Raw genomic sequence first — 11,574 nt, forward strand, 5'->3', positions numbered from 1 at the left:
ATTTTGTGTTTGCTTTGATTTTCCGGTCAATTGCAATGTTGTGGTGTTGTTAGGAAGTGTATATTTGTATTTAGGAAGTGTATATTTTTATTTAGGAAGTGTATATTTGTATTTAGTATTGTGTTTGCTTTGATTTTCCGGTCAATTGCAATGTTGTGGTGTTGTTAGGAAGTGTATATTTGTATTTAGTATTTTTAGGAAGTGTATATTTGTATTTAGTATTTAGAAAGTGTAAATTTGTATTTAGGAAGTGTATATTTTTTTTTGTTCACTAATTGAATGGGTTTACATTGTTTGATTTTGTGGTGTTGTTACGAATATGAAAATAAGCATGAAACTTGTCATGAAATATAAATCTAAAAGTTAGGAGCTTAAAAAATTAATTTTTAAAAGTTACAAATGTAAATTTTTTTTTCTTCAAAAGGCTGACGCCTTGGTGAGGCACTCGCTCCATAGCCTCGGCTACGCCTTAGCCTTTTAAAACATTGGCCTTGATTCAAATTAATATTTTAAACAGGATGAGCGGTAATATTAGATCGACAAAGGGTTCGAAGGGCCAAAGGTCCGAATCGTCTGAGGGAACCTCTAGCAACCCTCAAACGTCGTTTCAGGGCCCCATGACAGCTAGACGTGCGACCCTTTTGCAGACGGCGCAGAGGCAGCCGGAGGTGCCCCCTTCATCTAGGCAACGGGGCGTCCCTCATTCCTCGAGGCAGTTGTGGCCTCACCCAGACGGAGGTGTCTGCACCCCGTATGCCTGAAATACACCGGGCGCCCACTCCAGGTCCTACTTCTTCGGATAGTGGGTCATCTGGAGTACAGATGTCGTCGCCTCATCTGTTCCTTCCGCGGATGATACCGGCCTTACCTGCAGTCGATGGCTTAGGGACGCCGATTTATCTACTGCCCCCGCCAGTGGCCCTATCAGCGGCGTACCGGTTCGTGTCTTTTGATACGCTTCTTATTTTCGCGAGGGTATCATCATCGGCGACAGAGACGGAATCCGTCGCGTCCGCCGCATCGCCCTCAGGTAATGAAAGATGAATGATTTGTTTTCTTAAAATTCTCCGATTTTAATAATCAATTTGGTTTATCATGTGATAGGAACCGTCGGAGCGAAACCGGCAAAGAAGAAGAGAGGCCCCGTCACAGGGAAGGCTCTCGAGAATATTGTCAGTACCTCAGGGAGGATCGTCATCCGTACTAACGGAGATGGCGACATAGTATCGGGCGGGAAGTCGAGGACGTACTCCGGCCGCGTGGGAGAGCTCATTAGGGATAGAGTCCCTATGTTGTGGTCAGACTGGGGCGAGGTCCCGCATGAGGTTAAGGACATGGTCCACAACGCGATGTCGGTGAGTTTACAAAATGCCTCAATAATATTATGTATTACATTGTTGATTTCTCGAAAAACTAAACTAATAAACGGTTAAATGCAGGTGTGGTTGAGGTTCCCGAGCACCTGAAGAGCAACTGGGCAGACGTTATGCATGGGGGAAGGTACGTTGGGAAGTTAATGAAAAAACAAAATTGTATGTGATATTAATAATATTTCTAATATTTTTGTTGTATCTGTAGGTACAAGGAGTGGAAGTACGAGTTGCAGACCCACTGGACTACGCACGGGAACGCACGTTCTGGTACCCCTGCTGAGTTCCAGTACAGGGAGTACGAGTGGTGTTGGCTTCTGACATCAGAATTCAACAACCCTCATAAACAGGTATTTAAAAAAATTAATTAGTTAATTTGTCATTAAGTACGTGCGTTTTTAAATATTTTACTAATAGTTTATTTTTTTCTTTGAAGGTCGTTTCCTGAGTGAACGCTCAGAACCGGCAACGCAACACAAGGAACCATCATGCCAGTTCTAGACCGTTCGCTGTCTTCATGGGCGAGGCGGCCAGGGAACATCTAGATGTCAACCGGTACGTCTATACGTACGAGAAGGCATATCCTGACGCCCAGGAGGATATTGTAAGTCATCTTATGTTTTAAATTTTAATTTTATTTATATATATGTCAAAATGTTAATTAATAATTTTTTTCCTATTCAATTAGGCGAAGGTGAGGGAGACTAGTGACGAGGTGATAAGTGCTATAATGAGGGAGACTTGGCCAGACACGCAGGAGGAAGAGATGTCCGAAGCCATGTCCCGGATCGACACTTCGGATCTAACGGTTGGGGCAAGGATCATGGGCACAGCCTTTCCACCGCGAGCAAACAACTTCTACTGCCGGGGTCTAGGAAAGAAGGGCAAGGGGGTCCTGAAGACCACTCTAGGATTTCAACGAAATGCCGCCTCGACCAGCAGCAGGACCACGACCACGACCACCAGGACGACTCAGCTAGAGTCTGAAGTTCAGAGACTACGGGAACAGCAAGCTGCTCAGGCTGCCTATAATGCCTCGCAGGCAGCCTATAATGCCGCGCAGGTAGCCTATGCTGCTGAGATACATGCCATCCAGCAGGGCCAGCAGCAGCAGATGCTCCAGTACATGCATGACTTTACAGTTGCCCAGCTTCAGGGACTTCCGGCTCCACCCATGCCTACGGCTATACCGCTAACCCAGCCGCCGCAACCTCCGCAGCAGCCCCCAGAAGCGGATATTAATTTAGACGATCCAGATTTTGTGTAGTTGATGAATTATATAGTTTTATGTGCTTGTTGTTGGTTATATGGAATTGTTTTGGTGTATTTTGCAGCTTGCTTGGAATGGTAATTTAGAAATTCCGGGTTTTTTTTACTGGAATGGACTTATAGCCGACGAAATACGAAATAATTCGTCGGCTATAGTATTTTAAATTTTTTTTAAATAAGGTTTAGCCGACGAATTATGGAATGTTTTGTCGGCTAAACCCTTCTAAAACCGACGAAACAGACTATATTTCGTCGGCTTTAGTTATTTTTTAATTTTTAATTACACACTTTAACCGACGAATATCTTAAATGTTTCGTCGGCTAAAGTCTGAGAAAAAACCGACGACATGTTTTTCGTCGGCTAAACTCTGGGACTATAGCCGACGAATATCTTAAATGTTTCGTCAGCTAAAGTCTGGGAAAAAAACCGACGACATGTTTTTCGTCGGCTAAACTCTGGGACTATAGCCGACGACGTCTTCTAGTTTCGTCGGCTAAAGTCATCGCCGACGACCTTTTCCCGACGAAAGCTTAGCCAACGAGCCTTCGTCGGCTAAGATCTTAGCCGACGAATTAAGCTAACAGGCCGACGAAACTTTTTCATAGGCTAAAGTGCTTGTCCTGGTAGTGTTTGTTTTTCCCACGGGAATAAAAAGAGAAGGGAAACGAAATTTCTTTCCGTTCCAATGTTTGGTAACATAAGGAAAATTATCCGAAAAGTTATTAATTAAAATAATATATTATGAGTAATAATGCAAGGAAATAAGATCAGAAAGTGGTTCATATGGATTTTGAAAAGAACAACTTTTTCTCAAATTTTCTCAACCTTCAAAAAAGTATTTCTTTTCCTTCAGCAAGCGTTCCCAAACACAGAAAAGGAATAACTTTCATTTCCTGATGGTTACTTTTTGCGAATCAAACGAGATCTATAAGTGCTCCAAATGGTAGGAGAAAATTGTATCATAGATGCATTTGATCATGTACTACTATACGCACTTGTATTATTTTTGTTCTTGTCTAAATTATGAGTGCGTAATCTACATTTTCTTGACCTAATTGCTTTTAGAAACTTTTGCCACTTATTAAGTGTACACATAGTAGTGACGGCAACTTTTTTCTACTCGCACTCTTTCAGGACAAAAAAAAAACTTCTTTCTACTTGCACAATATAACGAAATAATTGTATAACCTAATCTTTCTTCTAAACAAAACATGACATTGATCTAGATATTCCCCATTGTTGAAGACATCCTAAAATTGTAAGAGATCTGCTTAGCTCAACCAATTTTCTTGTTAGAGTGGCAGATTCTAAGGAGGGTTGTCGAAGACGACACTGAACTTCGTTTCTAGGGTTTTGCTTTGCTGAACTAATGCCTCAAGGTTTACATTTGACTCATCCTCCATTTAGCCCTAACCAGCTCAGCGTTAAAAAAAAAAAAAAAAAAAAAAAACTTCTGACTGACCTCTGCACCTCTCCACGCGTCACCACCTCACTGCACAGAGATCCACGAGCCCCTGCTGTCTACTCGACACGTGTCCTCCCGGTGTTCCAGTAGCCAAAAAACAGACGGCGTAAAATAGCCTTGCATCCGCCTAGTGAGGACAACTGACGCCCCGCGGTGACGTAAAGGGCTCGCAACTTGACTCGTGTGCGACGACGAGTGTGGCCCCATGGATCTGAGGAGATCGCGATGTCCAACGCAATGCTGAGTCAGCCCTGACAAAACAAACCGGGCCCGCCGGAGATTTAAAGTAATTGGGTTTCTGTCATCGTTTGGTAAAATATATAAAGGGCAAGTTTTGAGTTTTTCAGGGAAGGACTAAGGAGTTCCGAATTCTCAGGGAAGGACTCTCCGGCCGATTATAAATAGCAACCCCATTTTCCAAGCTCAAAATGACACCACACACCCCCATTCTCCTTCTTCTTCTTCTTCACCCAGATTTCGTTTCTTGGTCTCTCTTTTCTTCTGTGATTCTTCTTCCCCTGGTTTTGATTCAAGATGACCATCCTCATTGAGCAGCAGCAGCAGCAGCAACCTGAGTTTGGTATACATCACATTACGTTCTCTCTTCATGCATTTTACTTTCTTGAAATTCTTCTGGGATTGTTTGCTTTCTGGGTTTTTTTTTTTTTGATAAAAATATTGATATTGTTATAATGATGAAATTAATCCTCTGTGTTTATGTGTTTTGATTACAGGAGTTGAAGTTGGAGGAGGGAAGGAGGTTATTGTCGATGAGAAAGAATTGGTCTTGGATGGTGGATTTTTGGTGCCACATACCAACTCATTTGGACAAACTTTTAGGTTATTATGCCTCTTTGCATTATGTTCATAATTTTCACGTTTTCATGTTGCCGCATAATTGAGTTTATATAAAGGATCTGTTAGATCTATGATGCAAGTCCTCTTTAATTTTTTGCAGATTTTGTTTTAATCATTGTGCTATAAAAGCTTATTGATAGGACTGAATCTGACCCCCTGTTAATGATTGAACATATATAGAGACAAAAATAGCTAGCTAGTAATATGTATGAGGCTTTGTTAGGACTTGCAATTAGTACAAGACAAAAGAGGAAACGTAACACAAATATGGAAACCTGTAGATGCCTAGAACTGAAGCAATGTTTCACAAAGTGGTCAGTTTGGAAGATAGAGGGTAAACTGGTGAGAGATGGACACTGTATGTTGGATCAGAATAGGTTTATAAAAAAAAAAAATGAAATAAATAAAAAAATAAAAAATTGATCTTGTTTATCAGAAAATATTGAATGTATTGCAAAAAAGGACTTCAGTTCTGATATTTGCTCTTACTTTCTTTTCAACTACTTGCACAAATCAATAGATATATGGATATACTAGATATATATCTTGTCAGGTGGCAAGCATGAACTTGGGGCTCTTATCAAGTAGCACAAATTTCTAGCTATAAAAAGATAAAAAAAATATTGTAAAAGGTCATTTTCATTAAAAGAATGTGATAAGGTTGCACAAATGAACTTGGGCTTTATGGCATCCCAATAATCCAGTTGGGCCATGTCTAGTATTGGGCATCTTTTTTTTTTGACAAAGGGTTCCTGTTAGCTCACTATTGTTTACACCTGTTAACTGTGATGTTCAGTACTTCCTTTCTTTCCTCTCCAGTAAATTATATATATTAGATTTCGTTACTAATAGTTTTGAATGGAATTAAAAACAGGGATTATGATGCAGAAGGTGAGAGGCAACCAAGTGTGGAGAAATTCTACAAGATCAATCACATTCACCAGACTTATGACTTCGTAAGTGATTCAATTTCTCTTGCTGTTCATTTCAGTGACACCATTTTATTTCCAGTGACGCCATTTTATTTCCATTTTATTTCCTATGCTTGTGAAAGTACTAAGTTAATAGTAAACATACGCTAATATAGGTCCAGAGAATGAGAAAAGAGTACAGCAAATTGAACAGGGTGGAGATGAGCATATGGGAATGCTGTGAACTTCTCAATGAGGTTGTAGACGAGAGTGATCCGGACTTGGATGAACCTCAGATTGAGCATTTGTTGCAAACAGCTGAAGCCATTAGAAAGGACTATCCCAATGAAGATTGGCTACACTTGACTGGCCTTATCCATGGTATTATTACTTCACTATGCTACTCAGTTTGGCCTTCACATAAAGTTAACAGCTAATTTGATTACTGATGATTTATTTCAGATCTTGGGAAGGTGCTTCTTCTTCCTTGCTTTGGGGAGCTTCCTCAATGGGCTGTTGTAGGTAACTAGCATCAAATTCAACTATAATACATTTATTTTCCAACTGCAGAATCATTAATCATGATTCTTATAACAGGTGACACTTTCCCAGTCGGTTGTGCTTTCGACGAATCCAATGTTCACCATAAGGTACTTCTATCATAAATTTACTGTGCATCAATTATTCTGAAGACGTGTATATAATCAATTCGATGATGTTGTTATTGCAGTACTTCAAGGAGAACCCCGACTACAACAATCCGGCTTACAACACTAAACATGGGGTTTACTCTGATGAGAGGTGTGGACTCAACAACGTACTGATGTCATGGGGGCATGATGACTACATGTATCTGGTATATATATCCAAATCTCAGTTCCTGTAATAACTTTGCTATTGGTTATTTATCACCAACAAATCGTGAACAGAACATGTATGGCATTTTCAGGTGGCCAAAGAGAACAAGACAACTCTACCTTCAGCAGGTCTTTTCGTCATTAGATACCACTCGTTCTATGGTATGTTTATATAATGAGTCCACTACAAAAATTAACCCCCATTCATTAACTAATTCTGATACAAATTCTGGCATGATTATGCAGCTTTACACACAGCAGGAGCCTACAAGCACTTGATGAATGAAGAGGATGTCGACAACTTGAAGTGGCTTCATGTATTCAAGTAAGAGTCTACATTTTTTCTCTTCATATTGAATTCTTATTAATTTACATTCTCTCAATTTCTCAATTAGTCCATGTTCTTCATTCTGCTGGTATTTTCTTTATCTATGTAGCAAGTATGACCTTTACAGCAAGAGCAAAGTTCGGGTTGATGTTGAGAAGGTGAAGCCGTACTATCTCTCACTCATAGAAAAGGTAATTAAGCGCTAAGCACAATCTTAATTCATTTTCAGAACAACCCTGTTCATATTTTCTTAAAGTAGTTACTAAATTTTTGTGACTTGAATTTGTTGCAGTACTTCCCAACTGCCAAGCTAAGATGGTGAACTATATGCGAGTGGATCGATATGAGCAACTCGCTACAAACAATAGATGAGATTTGGAGCTGTAGTTGCTTTTCCTTTATGTTTTATAAATCTATAGCTCCTATGTATAATCTTTTATGTATGATGTGTGATGTATTACAATTATTTTGTTTTTCTTCAATAAAATGCTTTGATGATAGTACCTCCTGATGAAACTGTCTATAACAACTGAATAATAGTCCCTCTTTTATTTTATTTTTCTTGGCTACATTCATGATGAACTTAATCCTAAATTGAAGCAAAAAAGATTTCAGTGGCATTGTCTTGCCATCACAAACAAATATGCTCCTGAATGAAGCATATAAACACTTTGATATTTCCTTATATGAGAAACAGAACAAACCAAGAATCCTCTCATGACTTTCATGGTTCCAAAGTCGGACAAAGTTGTAGACCAGTTTAAGCAAACGAAGCATCCCACCAAAAACGTTAGCATAGAAGAAAAAATGAAGCCTCTAATAAACATATGGGACATACCTTCTCATTTTTTTTTGTCAATTTAGGTGGCTTTTGCATTTAGCTCTGTTCCCTAATTTGTCAAATTTGGCACATCCTCATTTTCTAGCTTCTCTCTTCTATTTGAAGAGTTGCCAAGTCAACTATGATCAATGGAGAAATTGGACAAGCCTCGAGCTTTAGTGGTGATAATATCAACTTAACTAGTTCGTTATATAACGAACACAATTGGATTCTAAGCTAGTTATTTTGTTAAAGATATATATGAACCGCTCATATTTATAAATGCGTTAACGATTATTAATTTGGATGTAAATTTATAGAGATAATTTACTCATGTATACCTTAAAATTAGACGATCTTTAATCTTTAATTTGGATATGTGATCGAAAAGTGATTGAAACAAAAATTCTCACCTTAGTGGTCCTCCTGACTAAATGCATAAATAAATTGACGAACAGTATGCCAGTATTTAATGGTGAACAGTTGAAAAAGAGGAAGAAATGATCTCGAATGTCAAAGTATACATGTTGCAGCCAAGTGCAAAGTCAACAATCCCATTCAAACAACGCCTTCGACCCATCGTCCATTCAAACGATCTCTTATATATCTATGTCGATCCTGGCTTTGGCCTATTATCCTTACTACCACAGCAAGTTTGCTAGCAAGAATTTTCTTACAAGAAATGGCAGGAAGTTCTATGAGGGCTGCTCTGGTGACTCTGTTCATCTTCGCAATGGTTCTGTCTCCGATTACAACCTCCGAGGCTGCTCGGTTCACGTTTCTAGGTAATTCCCAGATACCATCAACAGTATAACGTACACTGACAAATGTTGTTGTTTTGGATTGGGGAATGTTGATCTTGATTTTTATTTTATTTTTGCTTTGCAGATACAACTCCCATATGTCCTGCTTGTGTTTGCTGCGCACCTCCACCGCCGGGCTCTTGCTGCGATTGTTGTGCCTCACCGATTGAAACTCAGTCCGAGCAAGGGTCTCCATAGGACAGCAAATATGTTTGTCATGAAGAAGAGTACACGTATATGTAATTATCTATAAATAATGGGGTTCACGGTGTCAGAGAAAAAGAACCATCATTTGTATGTAGAAAGTGATGACATGGTTGTTTCATAATGAAGCAATAAGATTAATTAAGATTGTATAAGGATTATTGTATCCTTACACATGTATACTTCAAACATATATTTCTCTTTATACAGTAGACATATTACAAATTAGTGAGATAGTTCTAATCATCATATTGGTTCTCATCCTAATTAGGGCCGGGTTAACTTCATATAAACCCAATGATTTTTATACAAAATAAGACAACATTAAATTACAAAATTCTTACTACAACCAAACACTTAGAGAGTCAAAATAGAAGGCTTAACCAGCTGCAAGAGGAAGGGATATGTCCCAGGCTTGCGTTCCAAGTTGATGTTCCAACTTTGCAATAGCTTCCGCCACAAAAAAGTTAGATTCCCGATGAACATGTGTGAAAAAAACTTGTCCAATTTGAGAGGCAAAGAAAATGATATCTTTGACAAGAACTTGAATCTTTCAAGGGGAAAGACACGTACCATTGATGGATTGATAAGGATTTGTGAATCTCCTTCAACTATAATTTTTGGATAACCATGGATCAAGGCTGCTAATAAACCCGTACACAACGCAGAAGGTTTAGCAGTAAGTACATCATTATTTTTAGTAGATGCTAGAATTGGTTGACCATCTGCATCTCTAATTACAAACCCTGATGAGGCAGAGTGATTCTGAACGGATCTGTCAAAATTGAGTTTAAGTGTCTGAGGAGGAGGAGCATGCCAACGAATAGGCTTAATAAACCTATAAGATTTCTTAGTGTAATAAGCATTAACAGTAGAATAATAACAAAAAAAAATTCGTTGCAAAGTAAACAACATTTTCAGGATGGACGACATGGTTTCTAAATAAATAAATGTAAGATCATTTCTTGCTTTCCAAAAACCTACCACTAAGGTCCCAAACCCGGGTCCAAGAATGAGTACGTGTGTGCCCATAGTCTAAAGCCCATCTCATCCCATCTAATTAAGCCCCAAACAGCCCACAGTGGAAACCCAAATGTGCTATGGACACCCAATCTTGCCTTGTTGATGTCCTTCGATAACCGACTGACTTGGACGACGACCACACCCGATCGGTTTGGAAATGCAGCCACAACACCACTCGTCAGAGAACGCCCGTAGCGTACCATGATTTATTGACATAGAAAGAAAAAACGTTAACATAGTAAGAAAAAATGAAGCCTCTGAATAAACATATGGGACATACCTTCTCATTTTTTTTTTTTTTGTCAATTTAGATGGCTTTTGCATTTAGCTCTGTTCTCTAATTTTGTCAAATTAGGCACATCCTCATTATCTAGCTTCTCTCTTCTATATGAAGAGTTGCCAAGTCAACTATGATCAATGGAGAAATTGGACAACAAGCCTCGAGCTTTAGTGGTGCTAACTAGTTCGTTATATAACGAACACAACTGGATTTTAAGCTAGTTATTTCGTTAATGATGTATGAACCTTTCACATTTATGAACACGTTAATGATTTTCAATTTAGATACAAATTTGCAGAGATGATCTACTCATATATACCTAAAAACTAGACGATCGATCTTCAATTTAAATATCCGATCAAAAAGTGATTGAAATAAAGAAGTCCTCAACTTAGTAATTCTCATTAAAAAGGGCTATGAATCCGTAAAATAAATGGACGAATTGTATGCCAGTGTTTAATGGTGAACAGTTGAGAAAAAGAGGAAGAAATGATCTAGAATGTCAATGTATACATGTTGCAGCAAAGTGGAAAGTCAACAATCCCATTCAATCAACGCCTCCGACCCATCGTCCATTCAGACAATCGCTTATATATCTATGTCCTGGTTTGGCCTATTATCCTTGCTACCACAGCAAGTTTGCTAGTAAGAATTTTGTTATACAAGAAATGGCAGGAAGTTCTATGAGGTCTGCTCTGGTGACTCTGTTCATCTTCGCAATGGTTCTGTCTCCGATTACAACCTCCGAGGCTGCTCGGTTCACGTTTCTAGGTAATTCCCAGATACCATTAACAGTATAACAATGTAAACGTTGTTGTTTTGGAATGGGGAATGTTGTTCTTGAATTTTTTTGCTCTGCAGATACAACTCCCTTATGTCCTGCTTGCGTTTGCTGCGATTGTTGTGCCGGACTGATTCAAAAACAGTTCGAGCAAGGGTCTCCATGAGAGAGAGAGAGAGAGTTGTTTTAAGGAGAGTATATGTATATATCTATATATGGGGTTCTTAGTGTTAAAGAAAAAATAATCATCACACGTATAGAGAAAGTTGTGACATGGGTTTCTAGCTCATGGGGAAACCATGTTCTATCAAGGTTTTGGTGTTTCATAGTGAAGCAATAAGATTAAGCTTGTATAAGGATTATATATTGTATCCTTAGACATGTATACTTCAACACCGTTATAAAGAGAAATATATGAAAGACATACATAAGTTATCTTAGCGTTATAAGGAGTGTGTATTATCATTTGAATCGAAATTATAGGCCGATTTGAAGATTGGAAGTATAAAAAGTTCTTGTGATTATCCCTAATTACATACACCTTCCAACTAGGGCCGGGCGCGGGCCAAGACCGGCCACAGATTTGGCAAGACCGGGACCGGAC

The 11,574-nt window shown here is 38.9% G+C and overlaps 1 protein-coding gene and 1 non-coding gene across 2 annotated transcripts; both read left to right on the plus strand.

Moving 5' to 3' along the window:
* Positions 1 to 4,451: 4,451 nt before the first annotated feature.
* On the plus strand, positions 4,452 to 7,614 carry LOC101306622 (inositol oxygenase 1-like). Its single transcript, XM_004297579.1, has 11 exons — positions 4,452 to 4,685; positions 4,840 to 4,945; positions 5,838 to 5,919; positions 6,051 to 6,255; positions 6,337 to 6,396; positions 6,472 to 6,524; positions 6,605 to 6,730; positions 6,824 to 6,893; positions 6,978 to 7,056; positions 7,169 to 7,250; positions 7,352 to 7,614. Exons 1-11 carry the CDS (start codon positions 4,640 to 4,642, stop codon positions 7,379 to 7,381), a joined length of 939 nt encoding a protein of 312 aa, XP_004297627.1. The 5' UTR covers positions 4,452 to 4,639; the 3' UTR covers positions 7,382 to 7,614.
* Positions 7,615 to 8,474: 860 nt separating this feature from the next.
* On the plus strand, positions 8,475 to 9,119 carry LOC101306909. The gene is made up of 2 exons (XR_184550.1): positions 8,475 to 8,664; positions 8,768 to 9,119. It is a non-coding gene; the product is annotated as an uncharacterized LOC101306909 (transcript).
* Positions 9,120 to 11,574: the final 2,455 nt, after the last annotated feature.

The sequence above is a fragment of the Fragaria vesca genome, linkage group LG4 (genome assembly GCF_000184155.1).
Source record: "Fragaria vesca subsp. vesca linkage group LG4, FraVesHawaii_1.0, whole genome shotgun sequence".
Lineage (NCBI taxonomy): Eukaryota > Viridiplantae > Streptophyta > Magnoliopsida > Rosales > Rosaceae > Fragaria > Fragaria vesca.